General features: G+C 35.4%; 1 protein-coding gene and 1 long non-coding RNA gene across 2 annotated transcripts; both read left to right on the top strand.

Moving 5' to 3' along the window:
• The first annotated feature begins 770 nt into the window (after positions 1 to 770).
• LOC120182723 lies at positions 771 to 19423 on the top strand. Its single transcript, XR_005521857.1, has 5 exons — positions 771 to 821; positions 9602 to 9604; positions 10452 to 10455; positions 10537 to 10545; positions 19320 to 19423. It is a non-coding gene; the product is annotated as an uncharacterized LOC120182723 (long non-coding RNA).
• Positions 19424 to 21163: 1740 nt separating this feature from the next.
• Positions 21164 to 22966, top strand: LOC120182697 (glutelin type-D 1-like). The gene is made up of 5 exons (XM_039187590.1): positions 21164 to 21416; positions 21503 to 21605; position 21638; positions 22097 to 22713; positions 22811 to 22966. Exons 1-5 carry the CDS (start codon positions 21221 to 21223, stop codon positions 22962 to 22964), a joined length of 1071 nt encoding a protein of 356 aa, XP_039043521.1. The 5' UTR covers positions 21164 to 21220; the 3' UTR covers positions 22965 to 22966.
• The last annotated feature ends 1948 nt before the right edge of the window (positions 22967 to 24914 follow it).

Genomic DNA, 24914 nt, shown 5'->3' with positions numbered 1-24914 from the left:
TTTTCAGGCTCACAAACGGCTACCTCATGATCAACCTTTGGTAATGAGCTCAATTTATCATCTTCTGAGCTATTATCCACTGGAATTTGTTCCTGAGTTGAAGTTTGACGCCGATGAGTTGGTGGAAGTGAATAATCTATCAAAAGAGGAAAAACTTGAGGTGGTGGAAGTAAATGATCAAATTTCAGTGGATAATAGCTCAGAAGATTATAATAGCGTACAAGATTATTGTATTGGCAACAATTAGTGTTCAACTCTCACAAGCAAATTAACGTGGAAATCAAGGTGGAAAACATGATTTGATGTCGGAAGCAGCACTTGGATAATAATAGAGGCAACATGTATAATACTTATTAATTAAGTAATAATTGACAAACAAAGATGTCCACCACGACAAGCAAATTCAAGACGGCAAGAAGAATGTAGAAGCATATGAGGTGGTTTATTACATCTATATATAAATATATATGGATGTTCTAGTTTAATGTGTGTAATGTAATACGAGTGAAGAAAAGTAGAGATATTTGAGAGAGCTTAGCAAAGCTATAATGAGTTTATAAACTAACCGCAACTAGTATTGTAATATTGGGGTAACGTCATAGTAACGTATTTTGCTTCGTATCAATAACAGTTCGAGTTATAAATTATTAAGTGTCTATCTACGCTTCCAACAAGTAGTATAAGAGCTCAGAATATGATAAAATGAGCTCATTACCAAAGGTTGATCATGAGGTAGCCGTTTGTGAGCAAGAAAATAAAATCAGAAATGGCAATATCGAGACAGAATCTGATCTTGCAATTAATCTGTCTTTGCCAGATGAGTGCACCCAAGAAGACCAAGAGATTGACTTGTTATAGGAGTTGCATGTTGACGTAATTGATGAGGAACCAATTGAGGCAGTATCAAACCACCTCAGGTTTTTCCTCTTTTGATAGATCGTTCACTTCCAGTTTATCATCTTCTGAGCTATTATCCACTGGAATTTGATCATTTACTTCCACCACCTCAGGTTTTTCCTCTTTTGATAGATTATTCACTTCCACCAACTCATCGGCGTCAACTCAGGAACAAATTCTAGTGGATAATAGCTCAGAAGATGATAAACTGAGCTCATTACCAAAGGATGATCATGAGGTAGCCGTGTAACACCCCCAACCCGTATCCAACCCGGATCCGAGTCCGAGATGTCACATTGACTTTTCAAACTTTGACTCTTAAAGAAAATCATGAAAACTTTAAACTTTCATTAAAATAAAAGATGTTAATTCATACAAGTTGGACCAAAATAAACAAAATCAATCATAACATTAGTAATTCACAATTTCGTTACATGCCAACATACTATATATAACCAAATATCTACACTTAACTACAATTCTGATATGATCTGTGGAAAGGAGAGCCTGACCTGTCTTGCTCCTCTACACTTCTCCTCTCGCTTTTCAGAACCTACGTGTGAAACATTCACACGCTAAGTCGATGACTTAGTAAGGCAAATAAACATATAATGTAAACTATGACTTGTAATCATGCATGAATAATTACTACTATTATATCATACCACTCTTATCCTTATTCATGTAACAAATACACTACATATATACATATCATTATCATTCATATCTCTTATTCTCTTGTTCATATAATCTCTAATGTTCATATCATATATCTTAACATGTACTCACTTATATCATATAACATATACAATCAAGCAATTATATCATCATCTTCATTTTTATCACTATCATAGATTCCTTTTATCATACGATCTTATAATTACCATTTGTACAATCATATATCACACATAACATTTCACAAGGAAACAAACAGATCATCATATCAAGTTTATTTATATTATCTCTTTATTAGCCCATGTACACATGTGAGAACTAAAGATATGCGAGTACATAGAGGTTGTGCACTATGATGTCACCACAACTTGTATAATTCCCTCAAGGGGCACTGAATATTTGTCCCGAAGGACCACTATGTCCCGAAGGACCACTGATTGTTCCGAAAAACCACTATGTTCCGAAGGACCACTGTTTGTCCCGAAGGACCACTGATAATCCCTTGACTCTTGGCATGCCAACTATACCCCTAGCTTTCATATCACATAACATGGGCATTATATTTTTATACCATTACACATCTTCACATAGCCACATAGCTTTTCACAAAACATTTCCATTTGCAAATATAATTACTTAACTTATTTTCACATAGCTCTTGTTCCATATTCATATCTCATAAGCACGTAGCTCATATTACTTATATTCACATATACATTCACATCACTAATTCATATAAGCTCATGTATTCACATGGGTCATTTCTCATAGCATATCACATAGCTTCACAACTCATCTCATATAATTTTATGCATATACCCTTATATCAATACCATATAACTTATCTTACCGATTTGCATAATCCCTTACAACATACAAAGTTTATACTAATTCAATATATTTACTTAATTCAACCTCACATATTTTATTATCTAAACCTATATTCACATATGATTTCATGTATAATTTTTATATAACTACTATTAAATGTTAGTATAATAACTTATGCCAGTGTTTCTTAGTTACATCTGATTCTCATTTTCTATCATATATATACATCAATGTTACTCAACTTATTTCAGTCTTCATTTAATGATATGAGTCCATCATATTAGTTGCATAGAATCTAACTTACATAAATTATACTTGGTTATCATATTTCGCATAAATCATTGCCCTACAATATACTATATGTCATATAGTTCCCTTCCACTTAGAAAATTCCCTAGAGTTTGTGTACACTTATTATATATTTTACCCATGGTTCTTATATCTTCTCCTAGTCATATAGACCCATAATTCCTCATTACCTAACCTACATTACATGTCCATATAATTCTGGGTATTTATACCACCAAGTGTATACCACGTTCTCTTGTTATTACTTAAATCTTTATTATCTACATAGTTCATGATCATATAACCTATATCATCTTCTTATCTAATCACATGAATTAGATATATATATATATATATATATATATATATGATTTACTACTCTAACATATATCCATACATATCATAACATATAACACATATACTTATACCAACCACATACTTATATTCATTAATTCATGCATTCTAATATAGGAAATAGACTTAAAACAAGTCTTATTTCCATGAATCACCATATACAATACACTATGCACTCACCTTAGCCTTGCTTTGGTTCGATCCTAATTCTTTGATTGTTCCGGAACATGATTACGCTCTAAACCTACGTAGTAATACATTGTTACGTATCAGTATACTAATTGATATCTTCTAAACTTTCACTTCTTGGGCTAAAAGAAAGACTGTTTTCATCTTTTAATGAAGGTATGCATCGATGCACTCTACAGTGTATCGATGCATGCCTTAATGTGTGCATCGATGCACTACCTGTGCATCGGTACACCATTTACATTCTATGTTTCCCTCTTAAGAGGGTTTATCAATGCACTCCTTATGCATCGATGCACTCCTTATGCATCGATGTACTAATTGCATTTGATGTTTATTTATTTGAGAGTGCATCGATACACATTGAAGATGTACCGATGCACACAACCCAGAAATGTCATTTTGAACACGAAAATCCCTTCATTTTCCTCTCAACACTTCATATTTCACCTTCTTTAATATTCCTAACTTTCATACACATATTTACACTTATTTCTACTCAATAATCACTTCTTTAACCTCCCAATCATATCCTTTATATGGCATTCAAGAATTATACGCAAATATCAACATGTTCCAAATCTCATTCTAACACTTCATATTCCTTATTTAGATTGATGACAAGTCAAATTCAACTTCCAATTCTAATTATCAACCCTATATCAATATTTCATTCAAGAACTCAAAATCTTTAATCTCTCCTAATTCCATCATCTTTTGATTTTAAGATAACTTAAGTTTTCCTTAAGCTTAGTTATCATCTACTGATCAAAACCCAACTTAAATTTCAGCTAATAATAAACTATTAAGAAATCTTACCTTTGCAAGTTGGAGTCCACGGCTGGGAGAAGGAAGAAGAAAACTCTGGAGAAATCTCTCCTTTCCCCACGTGTTTCCCTTATCTTATAAGAGGGAAAAAATATCTTTCATCCTAAATAACCAATGTTCCATTTGATTCATTGAATAATTACTAAAACCTTCAGGAAATATTTTTGAATAACTCATTGAACTATTCAAATATCCTAATTTAATCACCACATTTTGAAGTTTTATAATTTAGTCACTAACCCATAGAGTGGGATGTTACAAATCTCTTCTCATTTTAAGAAAATTCGTCCTCGAATTTTCATTGCACACATTAATAAAAACATATCTTCTAATGTTCTTATGTTGTCTCATTTACTTAATCTTTCCTTCCTTTAGTTCTTCAATTACCTTTTTCCCTTATATATATTCATCTACTGTCACTTATCAGATAAACAGTAACCAGTAACCTCAATTTATTTGTCATTTCTCTCATTCTATTTTGCATTTTCCTTGACCTTTATAAAATCCATATAATGTCACTCATTATATAGACAACACCCTCTATTCTTATCACTCCATATCATAAATTCATCTATTTCTTCATTAATTTCTAATTACTTTATAACAATACAAAACTTATATTCCATCATCATATGACCAAACACAACTTTAAATCTTCTTCAATTGTGATTCAACATATACTTTACAGAATCAAACAGTCTTTTCACATTACCTTGCACACTTTTCTTATTTCTATATCAAACTTATCATCTACACTTCCATATAACATTTATCTTACTTAACCCTTTAATTTCCTTTTTCACTTACTTTCTTTATCCCTTTACTCCTCCATAAATCAAAATCTCCTTGTAACATAGATCATATCTTTTCTTCAGGCTCTTATACTCTTTTCATATCACTTATACTTATCCATGATTACCAATTTTCATCACATCTTCGTAATTCGATAATCTTCCTTTATTTATATAAAACCTCTTCCTTTATCATCTCTTGTACTGATAATTTCTTCCTTAATCTTTTACAAATACTTATTTCCTTGTCTACATCATATCTATATGATCAGAATGCATAACCAAATCTAGATTCACCTCATACTTGATTAACTTAACTTATCAAATCCACAATTCTTTCTCATATACCATGAAATTTCTTTGTTCACATTCAACATTTTAACTTCTTCTATCTTATAAACTAATCACCGATGTACTTATTTCTTAAACTCTTCCGAAACAATATTCACATCAATGAATCTTTCATTATTCTCATAACAACATTTGTTTACCATACTTTTGCTCAACCGCATAGTAACTAAATTACTTCATCTAAATTATCCACTTAGAATAGTGGGGATCTTCTAACATTATTCGGCTGCACATTTAAATTTCTGAACACAATCTTTAACTTTTCAATCTATTGTACAAACCTTATCACCCCGATCATATACCTTCTTTTCCTTCGAAATTTTCCTCAAAGGTATCTTACTCAACTTTTCAAACTCATACTTTTACTCACACACAGTACTATTCCTCTGTTTCAAAATCAAACATTGTAACTTTCTTTGTCTTATAAACTGATCACTGATATATATTCATTCTTAAACTTTTCTATTACTCTTTATCTCCTCTTAAACATGTAAATCCTTATCTTTTTCACTACATCACATTTACATACTCAAGATATACAACTATATCCAATACAATTTCATCACGAAATCTTTTTAGCCAACGCTAACTTTTTCCTTCTAGATTACAAACCCTTATCATATCCATACTCTTGCTTATACACAATACTATCCCTTTGTTTCAAATTCATAACTTTGATTTCATTCATCTTATAAACATATCAATGATGCACTTATTCTTGAACTCTTCTACAATTCTAACCCCATCATTTGATCTTTTAACGTTTTTATGGTGACATTTGTCCACCATACTCTAGCTTGCCCACGTAGTAATGAAGCTACTCAATTTAACTTCTCCACTTTAGAGAAATGAAAACCTTCTATGTAACAACCCGAATATTTACAAAATAATATTTAATTGAAATTGGAGGTTAATTGTGAAAATTGGTAAATTGTTGGTGACTAAATCAAAATTTATGAGAGTTTATAGGCCATTTTAGAAGTGAAGAAAATCCAAGGACCAAGCCTTGAATTTACCCTAAAACTGTCAGCAGCTTTGATTATAAGCGTGTATTTGGTTCTTATTTCAGAACCAAAATGCTCCCAATTTTCCTTTCCCATACACAGTTTCCAACTCCGATTCCGACGCCGTCCAAATTCCGATCATCGTTTTAAAACCACCGTTGTGTTCATCATCGAGCGTGGAACAAATTCTTCAATTTAATTGAAGCGAAACGCTGCCAAACGTCGGGAATTTACAGTCAAAATCTCGACGTTTTTGTTAGCTCTATCGCCGGGAAAATCTTAAATTCACCGCCGATCGTTGCTCCGTTTACGACACCTCCTGCACCATCATGTTCCTTGTGTCGTTTCGAGTCCGCCGGTGTCAACCTTGTTCGCCATCGACGGCGGCGCGTGAGGAGGTGGAGCAGTCAAAGATTCGGCCGAGTTGAAATCGAGTTAAAATAATTTTTAGAAATTTTTCTGGAATTTTTAGACCCCCGGAGGAGGCCTCACGCGCCGTACTCGCCGCCGCAGGGAGAGTGGAGGGCTGGAAACCGGTTTGACCAGTTTTCAACCGGTTCTGACTGGTTTGATCAGTTTCGACCGGTTTGAACCGGTTTGACCGGTCTGAACCGGTTTGACCGGTTTGACCCGACCCGACCTGACCCGAATGACCTGACCCGACCGTTGACCCGACCCGACCGTTGACCGTTGACTTCCTTTGACCAAAACTTAAAATGGCTTTGACCGACCCTTAAACGACCGTAAATCTTTTCCGTGTATACCTATTCTGATAGTTTTCGACGTCCCGAATCCGTTTTCGAAGTCCGTTTTGTCAAATTCAAACCCGAAGGCCTCCAAATTGACGGTCAAAGTGGTTGACTTTGACTTTAACCAAGAATCTGATTTTTTAAAAATTCATACTTTATGTTTTTCGACAAGCTGATTCCGATTCCGCAATCTGTTTGGCCAAATTCAGACTCGAAATACCCCAAAATGATAGTCAAACTCAAAAAATGCTTATATACTTAAGAATTTTAGCTTTGAATAATTAAGTAAGATTTGGGGTTGATTAATTATTATTGTTTGAATGTACAAGAGACTCTCCAGATCGTTCGACAGCTCGACCCAGCTCTTCTAGATCAGTTAAACCATGTATACCAGTATTCACCCGTTCGAAAACTGTAACAAAGCGTGGTGAAACTAGCAATCAATAGATCTACTATCTGAACCCATTATCGAGGTGTGTTTCTGTTTACTACATAATGGTTTTATATGTTTTGAAATATGGTACATTGAAATCTATGAATTATTATTGTTGGTACACCGATTTATTGTTGATGATTAATGGACTTTGATGACTGGTATATGGATATTGATTTTGGGATTGATTGAACTACAATTGTATAGCTCTGATCAAGCTAATAAACGGGCCTAATGTGACTCTTGAGGGCCCCAAGATGTTTCATTAGGTCGGTTTTCCTTTGCTGTGTGCTTAGGGTAAGCTACATGGACTTATTGACTTGGGATTAAGGATACAAGCTTCATAGCCTATCCTTAAGTCGGCTTTCTTTTTGCTATGTCCATAAAGTAAGCTATATGGAAAATAATTTTGGGAACTACTGATGGTGTACCAGAAAAGGGTTTAAACTATAATTTTCAAAAGTTAAACTCTTTTACGAATTTGTGAGATTTACTGGACTATGATTTGTTTAGTGTACCTATTGTGATTTTATGGTAATGTTGGGACACACTGAGCCTAGCTCACATTTCGAAAATGTTTTTCCCCTTTCAGATACTGTTGGTTAGATACTTCGGTTCGAGCACTTGGAGGATCAACATATCTCTTGAAGTATATCTGGTTGTAATATTTTAAACTTGCAAGTTGACTTTATTCTGGTGGCATGGACTTATTTTAAAGTATTGGATTTTATAATGATGATACTTTTGCTATTACTATTCAGTTTATCGTGGTTTTGATTTTTAAGATATGTTTTAAATTAATTTATTACTGATTGGTTTTATATTTAAGAGTTGAGTTTTAAATAGTATAATTTATTATAATTTCATGTCATGAATAATGTGGTTTTACATTGATTGGATAACGGTTTTGGAAAATGTCTTTGTTATCCACTAGACTTAGTCGAAACGCATAGGCAGGGTCTAGGGGGGTTATATTATTGGTATCAGAGCTTTTGGTTTTTAACCCTCGGATCGTGTATGAGTCCATATTGAAAATACGGTTTTGAAATATTTTACAAAACAAGTTACAAAGGCCATGTCACAAAATTATTAAGATTTTTAAATTGTGTTCGAGACTCTAAGTGCTTATCTAACCCTAAGTTTTATCTTCTGTAGTAAACTTGAGATCCATCAAAATGAGTGCTAGACGTGGTCGTCGAACTAGCCGTGGACGAGGTCGAGTGGCTACATTTACATATCCGATTGATGAGATACGGGTAGATCCCCCACCTCCGATAGGTGATCCTGCTCCTACGACCCCAACGAATCTTCCTCCTGCCACTGGTATTGGCATGACTACACCGATCATAGGAGCGACCGATATTGAGTCAGAGTCTACCGGAGTTGCTTTGGATGAGAATTTTGGTAGTCAATTTCTATAGTTGATACAGGGAGCAGTCAGAGCTACTGGTGTTGTATCAGAAGTTCCTATTTCGCAGACTTTGATTGCCAATGGAGTTAGAAATTTTGGGGGACAGATTGGTGGAGCTCCTACTGAAGCTGAGGATTGGCTCCAGGATACATAGAGACGCATGGATCAGTTGGGTTTAGACTCAACTAAGAGATATCAGGGTGTTGTGGCGATGTTAGATGGCAATGCCTACACTTGGTGGGAGTCAGTGACCAGTAGTGTTCCTACCGATCGTTTGACCTGGAATTTCTTTAAGGATCGCTTTCAGAGTTGTTTTCTGGGAGAGCGCTACTTAGCTCAGAGACGTCAGCAGTTTCAAGACCTGGTTCAGGGAGACATGACTGTTTCTGAGTACGAGATCGAGTTCTTGAAGTTGCTGAAGTATGTATTCAGTATGGTACCTACTGAGAGAGATCGATGTCGTAAATTTTCCCTTGGAATCAGATACGAGCTGCGTAGGCAAGTTGTAACCCATCAGGATGAGATATTTGATGTGCTGGTGGGCAGAGCCAAAGATGCTGAAGAGGTGGAGGTTTTAGCTTCTGGTAGAGAGCGTGTTGAACAAGAACGATCTAAGAAATTTTCAGGCCCGATGGAGTCATCAGCACAGTCCAGGAAAAGGACTCGTACTTCAGTCCCTTAGAGAAGCAATACACGTTTCAGGCCTGCAGCATCCTCACCGTTAGTTGGCAGTCGAGGTGGTTCCTCGTCGTATTATCATGGGTTCCTCTGTAAGTTTTGTGGTAAACAACACACAGGAGAGTGTCGTAAGAAGATGGGTCTTTGCTATCAGTGTGGATCTAGTGGTCATTTTCGGAGAGATTGTCCTCAGCTAGCTTCGTTTGAGCAGACCGCTACTCAGACTCTTGTACGTTCTCAGACTACAGTACAGACTCCAATTAGAGATCGTAGCCAAGTAAAGGCTCGTGGTTCAGCGTCCAAGACTGACAGTAGAGCCCGACCTCAGCAAAATAGAGGGCCAACAATTTCTGAGGCTAGACAACCAGCTTTGGTTTATACCACTAGACGTCGGGATGACAGAGATGAGCCTGAGGTTATAGCAGGTACATTTACCATTTATTCTATCCCATACTTTTCATTACTGGACAATGGCTCCACTCACTCCTATGTATCGAGCTCGGTATCTCGAAACCTTCAGATTCCGATCGAGAACACTGAAAGTACTGTTACAGTTATGAGTCCAATAGGACAAGTGGTATTAGTGAATAAAGTATTTCGGCGTCGTCCTCTCGAGGTTCAGGGAGAAATTTTTCTCGCTGATCTTATGGAACTTCCTTTAGAGGAGTTCGATCTAATTCTTGGGATGGATTGGTTGAATAAACACAAGGTAAATCTGGATTGCGAATACAAGCGGGCTACTCTAAAGACTTCAGATAGTCGGACCGTGGTGTTAATTGGTGAACGGCGTGGCTATCTCTCCAATATAGTTTCAGCTATGGAAATTGATCGTATGATCCGGAAGGGGTATGAGACTTTCATTGCTTATATTTTGAACACTAAAGGTTCATTGTCCACGATCGAAGAGATCCGTACAATTAGCGAGTTTCCTGATGTCTTTCCAGAGGAGTTGCCTGGTTTACCTCCTGATAGAGAGGTAGAGTTCGAGATAGAGACTTATCCGGGATCTGCACCTATTTCTATGGCACCTTATCGCATGACTCCAAAAGAACTTAAGGAGTTGAAGGTCCAATTGCAAGAATTATTTGATCGAGGATTAATTCGACATAGTACTTCACCATGGGGAGCTCCAGTTCTATTCGTGAAAAAGAAGGATGGGTCGCTAAGATTATGTATTGACTATCGGAAGTTGAATCAGATGACGGTCAAGAATAAATATCCACTACCCAGGATTGATGACTTATTTGATCAGTTGCGAGGAGCTACTGTATTCTCTAAGATTGATCTTCGTTCGGGTTATTATCAATTGAAAGTTAAAGGATCTAATGTTGCCAAGACGGCCATTCGCACTAGATATGGTCATTATGAATTCTTAGTGATGCCTTTTGGTTTGATGAATGCTCTTGCAGCTTTCATGGATTTGATGAATCGGGTGTTCTGACCATATTTGGATCAATTTGTGGTGGTCTTTATTGATGATATTATAATCTATTCTCGTACTGAGGTAGAGCATGACGAGCATTTGAAAATCGTTCTGCGGACTTTGAGAGAGCATCGTCTATATGCCAAACTAAGCAAGTGTGAATTTTGGCTTCAAGAAGTGTCGTTTCTGGGGCATATTATTTATGCGCGAGGTATTCAGGTCGATCCAAGCAAGATCGAGGCTATTGTGAATTGGAAATGACCCAAGAATATCTCTGAAATCTGCAGTTTCTTGGGCTTGGCTGGTTATTATCGACGTTTTGTTGAGGGCTTCTCGATCATTGCTTCTCATTTGACAAAGTTGTTAAGGAAGAATGTGCCGTTTGACTGGGGTGAGGCACAACAGGAGAGCTTTGAGAAATTAAAGACAGTATTGACTCAAGCACCAGTGTTGATTCAACCAGAGTCCGAGAAGGATTTTACAGTGTATAGTGATGCGTCACACTCAGGACTCGGCTGTGTTCTAATATAGGAAGGTAAGATGGTGGCTTATGCATCCCGTCAGCTGCGACCGCATGAGTGTAATTATCCTACTCATGATTTGGAGTTAGCAGCAGTGATTTTTGCCTTGAAGATTTGGAGACACTATCTTTATGGAGAGAAGTGTTACATTTTCACGGATCATAAGAGTTTAAAGTATCTTCTGACCCAGAAGGAGCATAATTTGAGACAACGACACTGGCTAGAGCTTCTAAAGGATTATGATTGCGTGTTTGATTATCACCCTGGTAAAGCTAATATTGTAGCGGATGCTTTGAGTCGAAAGAAGGTAACAGAGTTGAGATCTTTAATGGCCAGGATGAATTTATATGACGATGGCACTCTGTTAGCAGAATTACAAGTTAAGCCGACCTTGGTTGATGAGATCAAAGCTAAGCAGCCCCTTGATAGCTCCTTGCTTTCCATCTTTGAGCTAGTAGAGCAAGGGACAAGCTCAGATTACGCCCTTGATCAGGATGAAGTTTTATACTTCAAAGGTCGGTATTGTGTGCCAGATGATGCTGAGTTGAGGCAGACTATCCTCACGGAGGCTCATAGTAGTCCATATGCTATGCACCCCGGTGGAGATAAGATGTATCGGAATTTGAGAGAGAGGTATCATTGGGTCGGGATGAAGAAGGACATCTCAAATTTTGTGGCGAGGTGTTTCACTTGTCAGCTAGTTAAGGCGGAACATCAACATCCATCAGGTTTGTTACAACCTATCAAGATTCATGAATGGAAATGGGAGCGTATTACTATAGATTTTGTTACTGGTTTACCTATGACTCCTTCGAAAAAGGACTCAATTTGGGTGATTGTTGACATACTTACAAAGTCAGCTCACTTTATTCCTGTACGGATAAATTATACGTTGGACAAGTTGGCGAGGTTATGTATTTCAGAGATTGTTAGATTGCATGGTGTTCCGTTATCTATCATTTCAGATCGAGATCCGAGATTTACTTCGAGATTTTGGAAGGCGCTACATACGGCTTTGGGTACGAGATTGGATTATAGTACCTCCTTCCACCCACAAACTGATGGTCAATCTGAGAGAGTAATTCAGATTCTGGAGGATATGTTACGGGGTTGTGTAATCGATTTTCATGGTAGCTGGGAGAACTTTTTGCCTTTGGCTGAATTCGCTTATAATAACAGTTACCAGACCAGCATTCGTATGGCACCCTATGAAGCACTCTATGGGCGTAGGTGTCGCACCCCGATTTGTTGGACTGAGTTGCGTGATAGGAAGACTTTGGGACCTGAGTTAGTGCGGGAGACAGAGGACACAGTCAGATTGATCCGTGACCATCTGAAAGAGGCATTTGATAGGCAGAAATCTTTTGCAGATCAGAGAAGGAAAGATATACAGTTTGAGGTTGGAGATCAGGTCTTTTTAAAAGTTTCACCCTGGAAGAAAGTATTGAGATTTGGACGTAAGGGTAAACTGAGTCCGCGATTTATTGGGCTGTATCGTATTTTGAAGAAAGTTGGACCTGTTGCTTATCAGCTCGAGTTACCTTCCCATCTTAGTCGTATTCATGATGTTTTTCATGTGTCTATGTTAAGGCGATAACGTCCAGATCCAAGTCATATCATTCAGGTTGAGGAAGTAGAGCTGAGACCTGATTTATCATATGAGGAGGTGGCCATTCAAATCTTAGAAAGAGATGAGTGAGTTCTTCGGAATAGGCGTATTCCAATGGTCAAAGTTCAAAGGAGTAACTGAGGCCTCTCAGAAGCAACTTGGGAGACATTGGAGTCAATGGAGGCTCAGTTTCCTCAACTGTTCTCATAAGGTAAATTTCGAGGATGAAATTTCTTGTAGAGGGGGAGAATTGTAACAACCCGAATATTTATAAAATAATATTTAATTGAAATTAGAGGTTAATTGTGAAAATTGGTAAATTATTGGTGACTAAATCAAAATTTATGAGAGTTTATAGGCCATTTTAGAAGTGAAGGAAATCCAAGGACCAAGCCTTGAATTTACCCTAAAACTGTCGACAGCTTTGATTATAAGCGTGCATTTGGTTCTGATTTTCAGAACCAAAATGCTCCCAATTTTCCTCTCCTATACGCAGTTTCCAACTCCGATTCCGACGCCGTCCAAATTCTGATCATCGTTTTAAAACCACCTTTGTGTTCATCATCGAGCGTGGAACAAATCCTTCAATTTAATTGAAGCGAAACGCTGCCAAACGTCGGGAATTTACAGTCAAAGTCTCGACGTTTTTATTAGCTCTATCGCCGGGAAAATCTTAAATTCACCGCCGATCGTTGCTCCGTTTACGACACCTCCTGCACCATCGTGTTCCTTGTGTCGTTTCGAGTCCGCCGGTGTCAACCTTGTTCGCCGTCGACGGCGGCGCGTGAGGAGGTGGAGTAGTCAAAGATTTGGCCGAGTTGAAATCGAGCTCTCCGCCGTTCAAAAATTTGAACCGATTTTGTAAGTATCTCGAAATCGCTTAAAATAATTTTTAGAAAATTTTCCGGAATTTTTAGACCTCCAGAGGAGGCCTCACGCGCCGCACGCGCCGCCGCAGGGAGAGTGGAGGGCTGGAAATCGGTTTGACCAGTTTTCAACCGGTTTTGACCGGTTTGATCAGTTTCGACCAATTTGAACCAGTTTGACCGGTCTGAACCGGTTTGACCGGTCTGACCCGACCCAACCCGACCCGACCGTTGACTCGACCCGACCCGACCGTTGACTTCCTTTGACCAAAACTTAAAATTGCTTTGACCGACCCTTAAACGACCGTATATCTTTTCCGTGTATACATATTCTGATAGTTTTTGACATCCCGAATCCATTTCCGAAGTCCGTTTCGTCAAATTCGAACCCGAAGGCCTCCAAATTGACGGTCAAAGTGGTTGACTTTGACTTTGACCAAGAATTTGAATTTTTGAAAATTCATACTTTATGTTTTTCGACGTCCTGATTCCGATTCCTTAATCCGTTTGGCCAAATTCAGACTTGAAATACCCCAAAATGATAGTCAAACCCGAAAAATGCTTATATACTTAAGAATTTTAGCTTTGAATAATTAAGTAAGATTTGGGGTTGATTAATTATTATTGTTTGAAGGTACAAGAGACTCTCCGGATCGTTCGACAGCTCGACCCAGCTCTTTTAGATCAGTTAAACCACGTATACCAGTATTCACCCGTTCGAAAACTGTAACAGAGCGTGGTGAAACCAGCAATCAGTAGATCTACTATCTGAACCCATTATCGAGGTGTGTTCCTGTTTACTACATAATGGTTTTATATGTTTTGAAATATGGTACATTGAAATCTATGAATTATTATTGTTGGTACACCGATTTATTGTTGATGATTTATGGACTTTGATGACTGGTATATGGATATTGATTTTGGGATTGATTGAACTACAATTGTATAGCTCTGATCAAGCTAATAAACGGGCCTAATGTGACTCTTTAGGGCCCCAAGATGTTTCATTAGGCTGGCTTTCCTTTGCTGTGTGCTTAGGGTAAGCTATATGGACTTATTGACTTGGGCTTAAGGATACAAGCTTCATAGCCTATCCTTAAGTCGGCTTTCTTTTTGCTATGTGCATAAAGTAAGCTATATGGAAAATAATTTTGGGAACTACTGATGGTGTACCAGAAAAGGGTTTAAACTATGATTTTTAAAAGTTAAACTCTTTTACGAATTTGTGAGATTTACTGGACTATGATTTGTTTAATGTACCTATTGTGATTTTATGGTAATATTGGGACACACTGAGCCTAGCTCACCTTTCGAAAATGTTTTTCCCCTTTCAGATACTGTTGGTTAGATACTTCGGTTCGAGCACTTGGAGGATCAACATATCTCTTGAAGTATATCTGATTGTAATATTTTAAACTTGCAAGTTGACTTTATTCTGGTGACATGGACTTATTTTAAAGTATTGGATTTTATAATGATGATACTTTTGCTATTACTATTCAGTTTATCGTGGTTTTGATTTTTAAGATATGTTTTAAATTAATTTATTACTGATTGGTTTTATATTTAAGAGTTGAGTTTTAAATAGTATAATTTATTATAATTCATGTCATGAATAATGTGGATTTACATTGATTTGATAACGGTTTTGGAAAATGTCTTTGTGATCCACTAGACTTAGTCGAAATGCATAGGCAGGGTCTAGGGGGGTTACATTCTAGTATTATCTTCATATCATTTAACCAAATGTCTGTAACAACATAACCTTCATGAAATTCACCATTGAACTCGGGTGCTCTTAACTATTTTAACTACTTCTATACATTCATTCAACATAATGAAAAACATTCTTTAATCTTATACAAGCATTCCCTGAGGTGTTCGCTCTTTGCCCTGCCTAGTCAGGGCAGGTGAATTGCTATTACCTTCAGGTCTATCACATTTCGCTTCACTTTAAAAGCTCTCATAATCAGATATCTAATTTAATATAATGATTTAACTCTATTAAAAGGACAATACACTCCTTACACTATCAGATCAAAAAAAATTTTACTTTGTGTTCGCATGTATATTTTTTAAAACACTTTTGACTTCATTTTAAGCCTAGAATCGGCTTAACCATAGCTCTGATACCATTAAATGTTACACCCCAACCCGTATCCGACCCGGATCCGAGTCTGAGATGTCACATTAACTTTTCAAACTTCGACTCTCAAAGAAAATCATGAAAATTTTAAACTTTCATTAAAATAAAAGATGTTAATTCACACAAGTTGGACCAAAATAAACAAAATCAATCAGAGAATTAGTAATTCACAATTTCGTTACATGCCAACACACTATATACAACCAAATATCCACACTTAACTACAATTCTGATATGATCTGTGGAAAGGAGAGTCTGACCTGTCTTGATCCTCTTTACTTCTCATGTCGCTTTTCAGAACCTACGTGTGAAACACTCATACGCTAATTCGATGACTTAGTGAGAAAAATAAACATATAATGTAAACTATAACTTGTAATCAAGCATGAATAATTACTACTATTATATCATACCACTCATATCCTTATTCATGTAACAAATACACTACACACACACACATACATGTCATTATCATTCATATCTCTTATTCTCTTGTTCATATAATCTCTCATGTTCATATCATATATCTTAATATGTACTCACTTATATCATATAACATATACAATCAAGCAACTATATCATCATCTTCATTTTTATCACTATCATAGATTCCTTTTATCATATGATCTTATAGTTACCATTTGTACAATCATATATCACACATAACATTTCACAAGGAAACAAACATATCATCATATCAAGTTTATTTATATTATCTCTTTATTAGCCCATGTACACATCTGAGAACTAAAGATATTAAATTATATAGAGGTTGTGCACTATGCTATCACCACAACTCGTATAATTCCCTCAAAGGGCACTGAATATTTGTCCCGAATGACCACTATGTCTCGAAGGACCATTGATTGTTCCGAAGAACCACTATGTCCCGAAGGACCACTGTTTGTCCCGATGGACCACTGATAATCCCTCGACTCTTGGCATGCCAACTATACCCTAGCTCTCATATCACATAACATGGGTTTTATCTTTTATACCATTACACATCTTCACATAGCCACATAGCTTTTCACATAACATTTCGATTTGCACATGTAATTAGTTAACTTATTTTCACATAGCCATGTTCCATATTCATATCTCATAAGCACGTTGCTCATATTACTTATATTCACATATACATTCACATCACTAATTCATATAAGCTCATGTATTCACATGGGTCATTTCTCATAGCATATCATATAGCTTCACAACTCATCTCATATAATTTTATGCATATACCCTTATATCAATACCATATAACGTATCTTACCGATTTGCATAATCCCTTACAACATACAAAGTTTATACTAATTCCATATATTTACTTAATTCAACCTCACATATTTTATTATCTAAACCTATATTCACATATGATCTCCTATATAATTCTTATATAACTACTATTAAATATTAGTATAATAACTTATGCCAATGTTTCTTAGTTACATCTGATTCTCATTTTCTATCATATATATACATCAATGTTACTCAACTTATTTCAGTCTTCATTTAATGATATGAATCCATCATATTAGTTATATAGAATCTAACTTACATAAATTATACTTGGTTATCATATTTCATATAAATCATTGCCCTACAATATACTATATGTCATATAGTTCCCTTCCACTTATAACATTCCCTAGTGTTTGTGTACACTTATTATATATTTTACCCATGGTTCTTATATCTTCTCATAGTCATATAGACCCATAATTCCTCATTAACTAACCTATATTACATGTCCATATAATTCTGGGTATTTATACCACCAAGTGTATACCATTTTCTCTTGTTATAACTTAAATCTTTATTATCTACATAGTTCATGATCATATAACATATATCATCTTCTTATCTAATCACATGAATTATATATATATATATATTCATATGATTTACTACTCTAACATATATCCATACATATCATAACATATAACACAGTTACTTATACCAACCACATGCTTATATTCATTAATTCAAGCATTCTAATATAGGAAAAAGACTTAACACAAGTCTTATTTCCATGAATCACCATATACAGTACACTATGCACTCACCTTAGCCTTGCTTTGGTTCGATCCTAATTCTTCGATTATTCCGGAACAAGATTACGCTCTAAACCTACATAGTAATACATTGATACGTATAAGTATACTAGTTGATATCTTCTAAACTATCACTTCTTGGGCTAAAAGAAAGAATATTTTCATCTTTTAATGAAGGTATGCATTGATGCACTCTACAGTGTATCGATGCATTCCTTAACGTGTGCATCGATGCACTACCTGTGCATTGGTACACCAATTACATTCAATTTTTTCCTCTTAAGGGGGTGCATCGATGCACTTCTTATGCATCGATGCACTCCTTATGCATCGATGCACTCCTTATGCATCGATGCACTAATTGCATTTAATGTTTATTTATTTGAGAGTGCATCGATATCCATTGAAGATGTACTGATGCACACAACCCAGAAATGTCATTTTAAACACGAAAATCCCTTCATTTTCCTCTCAACACTTCATTTTTGACATTCTTTAATATTCCTAACTTTCATACACATATTTACACTTATTTCTACTCAATAATCACTTCTTTAACCTCCCAATCATATCTTTTATATGACATTTAAGAATCATACGCAAATATCAACATGTTCCAAATCTCATTCTAACATTTCATATTCCTTATTTAGATTGATGACAAATCAAATTCAACTTCCAATTCTAATTATCAACTCTATATCAAGATTTCATTCAAGAACTCATATTCTTTAATCTCTCCTAATTCCATCATCTTTTGATTTTAAGATAACTTAAGCTTTCCTTAAGCTTAATTATCTTCTAATGATAGAAACCCAACTTAAATTTCAGCTAATAATCAACTATTAAGAAATTTTACCTTTGCAAGTTGGAGTCTACGGCTGGGAGAAGGAAGAAGAAAACTATGGAGAAATCTCTCCTTTCCCCACGTGGTTCCCTTATCTTATAAGAGGGAAAAATATCTTTAATGCTAAATGACCATTTTGCTCTTTGATTCCTTGAATAATTACTAAAACCTTGAGGACATAATTTTGAATAACTCATTGAACTATTCAAATATCCTACTTTAATCACCACATTCTGAAGTTTTACACTTTAGTCACTAACCCATAGTTTGGGATGTTACAAGCAGTTTGTGAGCCTGAAAATGAAATCGGAAATGGCAATACCGAGACAGAATCTGATCCGGCAATCAATCCGTCTTTGCCAGATGAGTGCACCCAAGCAGACCAAGAGATTGACTTGTTAGAGGAGTTGCCTGTTGATGTAATTGATGAGGAACCAACCATTTCAATTGATGAGGAACCAATTGAGGAAGTATCAAACTACAATGCAAAAGATCAAAAAGAAGGTGAATTTACTAATAGCCGTGAGCCAGAAGTAGAGATGGAGCAGAAGGTGGTCAATAATGACAAATTCGATATAGTCTTCAAACCGGAGGATGCTCACTCAACAACAGATGAAGAAAAGGAGTGTTGGAAGTCAAACTCAACATCCATATGTTGGAATTGTGTAGAATCTAAACGTGGCGGCAACAAGATTGTTGTATTGGCAACAATTAGTGTTCAACTCTTAGAAGCAAATTAACGTGGAAATCAAGGTGGCAAACATGATTTGATGTCAGCAGCCGTACTTGGATAATAATGGAGGCAACACATATACTACTTATTAATTAAGTAATAATTGGCAAGCAAAGATGTCCACAACGACAAGCAAATTCAAGACGACGAGAAGAATGTAGAAGCAGTTTATTATATATATATATATATATATATATATATATGGGTGTTCTAGTTTAATGTGTATAATGTAATACGAGTGAAGAAAAGTAGAGAGATTTGAGAGAGCTTAACAAAGCTATAAGGAGTTTATAAACTAACCGCAGCTAGTATTGTAATATTGTGGTAACGTCATTGTAACGTATTTTGCTTCATATCAATAATAGTTCGAGTTATAATTTATTGAGTGTTCATCTATGCTTCCAACATAGATATTGTCAATAAAGAAGTAAACTATGTCGTAATGTTTTGAGATGGTTGTGCACCAAGTTTTATCTTCCCAAGAAACTAAAATATCTCTATCTTCTTTGAACCATCTATAAAATTATCAGCATGATCTTAAATCGATGATTTTTATCATCACATCTCTAACTCCTTTGACCCATCTATAAAATTATCAAAGTACTTGACCTCATATTGATAATTTTTATTATCAACAACATCAAACTAAAGGGGTTGAGGATGACGAAAAACATGTCGAAGAGTAAGGGAGTGTTCAATTTAAAAAAGAAAAGGTAAAACATAAGGTAATGTTTCTCAATCCCAATGGAGGAAGAGCTACAACAATCGATTGTTTCAGTGCATCGATTTGGAGATTATATGGTTATATCTCAGTAATAAAATATAATTTATCTAAATTTGTAAAAAGATAATAAATATCATTCTAAATTATCTAAAATATATAATTAGAAGTCTTAATATGAATTTAATTATAAATAATTAATACAAATATTAAAATTGTAAATAAAAATATGATATTAATCTCATATAAGAATTCATGCACACGTTGTCTTTGATGAAATAGATGCATTTTGCTTTTTAAAGTTGATTGAATCATTCTAAGATGCATTGAATAGATAACCCACAATTAATCGTATTATAAGAATACATATTTAGGTATATAATTGAATTTTTATAGTAATCAAAATCTTGAATTACAACAAACGTGATATGTTATAAAAATATTGACTTATATATTTGTGTGTTTGTTAACAATAACAACCATTAGTATTTGTATTTTAATTAAACTTAACTCTTAATTTTCCGTATAAAGTCAAAAAAAATTTCTTTAATAAATGTGTAATTTGATAAGAATCAAAGAACAATGCAATTTTAATTTAATCTAATTCATTTACTAAAATATAGTACCTCAAGAATATTTGATTTGATTGATAACAAATCCTTATTTTTTCAATAAATTTATTAAAACATTAAGGAATAAATATCATGCTGTCGTACCTAAAAAATTCACCACTTCAGTGATTCTTTCTCTTCATTCTTTTTTAAATTTTTTGCGTTAAGGGATTTTGGGATTTATTTTTTTTGTGAAAGAAGACGATGGAACTAGATCTTTCTCCTAAATTGGCTAAGAAAGTGTACGGTGGCGATGGAAGAAGCTACTACGCTTGGTGCCCCGATGAACTCCCCATGCTTTGTCACGGCAACAATGGTGCCGCCAAGTTGACCCTTGAAAAGAATGGCTTTGCCTTCCCTCGGTATTCTGATTCGTCGAAGGTTGCCTACGTGCTTCAAGGTATCATCTTTACAGATTTATCTCTTTTCTTCTTAATCTGTTCCTTGGTTTCGTTTTCTTTTCTAACATAGCTTATTGATACATAGGAACCGGTGTTGCTGGAATTATTCTCCCTGAATCTGAGGAGAAAGTAATAGCAATCAAGAAGGGTGATGCCATTGCTCTCCCTTTCGGTGTCATTAGCAGGTGGTACTGTTGAAAATCAAAGTTTGGCACTGAAGGGTGCATGGCCAGAAATCAAAGTTTGGCACGGAATATGCAATGGTCAAAGAGCATATTTTGTTGAATTTTGGTAATGAGAAAATTATAAATTTAGTCCCTATACTTTAAGGTATTTATAAAATTAGTCCTTAAACTTCAACTATAAATATCCTAACCTATTTAGCTTCAAAATCATCCCAAATCATTCTAAATTTCTCTCAATACTAGAGAATTTTCTTGAGAGTTGTTTTCTTCTTTTTATCAAGAGAAAATTGTCATTGTTTTCTATTTGTTAAATCGAGAGAAGTTGTAATTCCTATTTTCTCATAGTGAAATTCTTTTACTTTTGCCCGTAGTTTTTACCCTATATTATTTAGGGGGTTTCCACGTAAAATTTGTGTCTTTTTTATTTTCCTTTTAATTTTCTCAAATTATCAACTACGATTTTGCTATATCTGATAGCCGTATTCCGCAACAAGTACAACAAGGAAGATTCTGAATCGGAGGTTCTCTTTATGGGAGATACCTCTAAAGGTCACAAGGGCGGCCAATTTACAGATTTCTTTTTGACTGGCGTTAATGGTATCTTCACTGGCTTCACAACCGATTTTGTCAAAAGAGCATGGGATGTGGATGATAATACTGCTAAGGCTCTCATTCGCAACCAACAAGGTAGAGGCATTGTCAAGCTTGATGCTAGTGTTAAGATGCCTGAACCAAAGCCTGATCACCGAAAAGGAATGGCTTTGAACTGCGAGGAAGATCCTTTGGATACTGATACCAAGAACGCTGGAAATGTCGTGCTCTTGAATACAAAAAATCTTCCTTTGGTTGGTCAGGTGGGGCTTGGTGCTGATCTCTTTAGATTGGAAGGCAATGCAATGTGCTCCCCGGGGTTCTCTTGTGATTCATCTTTGCAGGTAACTTATATTTTCAAGGGCAGCGCCCGTCTCCAAGTTGTTGGTGTCGATGGAAAAAGGGTCTTGGAAACCATTGTGAAACCAGGTAACCTGTTGATTGTGCAAAGGTTCTTTGTTGTTTCAAAGATTGCAGATCCGGAGGGTTTGTCGTGGTTCTCGATCATCACCACTCCCAAGTATGCTACTCGTTGAGAGTTTAAATCCATTAATTAAAATTGTATATAACAGTTTTGCCAATAGCGAGACATAACTTGTTTTGATTCACGTTTGCAGCCCTGTATTCACTTACTTGGCTGGAAGCATTGGGGCATGGAAGGCTATATCCCCTGAAGTTTTACAGGCAGCTTTCAAGGTTCCTGCTGAGACGGAGAAGCTTTTCCGGTCCAAGAGAACCAATGATGCCATTTTCTTACCACCACTGAAATGAAGAAACATTATTCTTTTAGGTTTAGTTATTCCAAGCAAATGGCTTTTAGGTAGGCCTGTAAACGAACCGAACGCACACGAACGGAGGTATGTTCATGTTCGTTCATTTAATAAATAAGCGAACATAAACGAACACGAACATAAACGAACAAATTTTTTTTTGTTCATGTTCGTTCATTAAGGAATATAGCTTGTTTATGTTCGTTCATTTAATAAATATACAAACACGAACATAAACGAACACGAACATAAATGAAAACGAACATAAACGTTGGAGACCCTACCTTCCATTGTTCTTTCATGAAAAATAGTCGACAATGCAAATCAACCAAATCTACAGTGATAAATAGCGTAAGAGCTGATTAGCAGTGATGAAATGTTTGAAGATATCAGATATTTCGATCGATCTTTTAAAGATATTAAATGATTCACACGACTTTAATTTAACGCTATAACATATATCTTAGTGGTCTATGATTACATATGAACAATCATTTTCCACTACGTTATTCTAATAAATTCGCTGGCTAAAAGTTTCGTGACATCAATGTCAGACATTAGTGAGATTTGTTAATAATGATCATTTCCGTTGGTAGAGTAGAAAATTTAACAGCATGAAGATTTCGAACGGTACAAATTGGACTACAAGGCAATAACATAGATTCGAAATCCCTTCGATGCTACATATCGTAACTAATATTATTGTTAAACCATCATTCAAAATTTTAACGTACCTAAAGTCTACTCCACAACTAAAAGTCACACAAGAACTATGAAAACAAAAGTTCATTGTCAAAGTGTATTTTCTACTTATTAATGGGTTCTTCCTGAAAAATCCATTACTTTCGCTATTACACTCTTTTTCAGAAATTGCATAGAAACATTTGTTTTGTTTTCTGGCAAATTTTATATATTTTTCTCTTTACTGATGCTCATATACTTCCGATTGTTACCTTTATCTTCCTATCTATTTCTAGAAAGAAGTATTATGTTTTCTTGAGTTTTAGATGTGAAGATACCGACAATAACTTTACATATCAACTATTAAGCCATATAAAACAGAGAAAGAGATGAAAACAGACCTGTAAAACTTCAGATTGCACTATAATATAACTTGTTTTGAAGCTTTCACCGATCGTTTCCACTCTCCAATGAACACTAGGGGGAAAATGAATATAGGTACGAGGTGCCACAAAGGTTAACATATTGGATTTAATCTCCAAATAAAATTGGGATAATTATTGAGTTGGTCATCAGAATATCAAATTAATTAATATTTTTAAGATACTTACAAATTGGTCACCAAAATTGATTTAAGAAGATTGGGTTAAACATAAATGAACGAACATAAACGAACATAACCGAACGAACATAACCAAACGTTCACGAACGTAAATGAACGAACGAGACCTATGTTCATGTTCGTTCATTTAATTAAACGAACACAAAATATTGTTCATGTTCGTTCATTTAATAAATAAACGCACATAAACGAACTTCTCGTCGCACGGTTCATGAACGGTTCGCTGAACGTTCATTTCATTTACAGGCCTACTTTTAGGGATAGATTTTCATACAGGGGAGGGACAAGCCCAAAAATTCTCTTTATTTTCTTCATCGTTTTCCTTCACAACAGGAATTAGGTGCCGTTGAGGCATATGATTTCTTTTTCAAAGTTAGATTTATTTCCCCCAAAGTGCAATTGCGCTTTCCATTTGACTCTTACCATTGGTTAATATGGATTTACTTTGAAATTCATCTATTTAAATGTGAAAAACTGTAATGCAACATAATAAAAATGTTGTGTACCACATGCTTTTAAAAAACTAGATCTAATACACATAAAAACCTTATGAATACAATTGGAAAAGAAATCAACGTTTGAAAACAAAGATAAATAACGAAGTCGAATGTTCACATTTATCTTCTTTAGGTGTGGTCGTTGATCTCT

Source organism: Hibiscus syriacus, unplaced genomic scaffold, assembly GCF_006381635.1.
Source record: "Hibiscus syriacus cultivar Baekdansim isolate YM2019G1 unplaced genomic scaffold, ASM638163v2 tig00112737_pilon, whole genome shotgun sequence".
NCBI lineage: Eukaryota > Viridiplantae > Streptophyta > Magnoliopsida > Malvales > Malvaceae > Hibiscus > Hibiscus syriacus.
The sequence above is the reverse complement of the archived record's forward strand: the minus strand, read 5'-3'. Positions and strand labels throughout refer to the sequence as shown.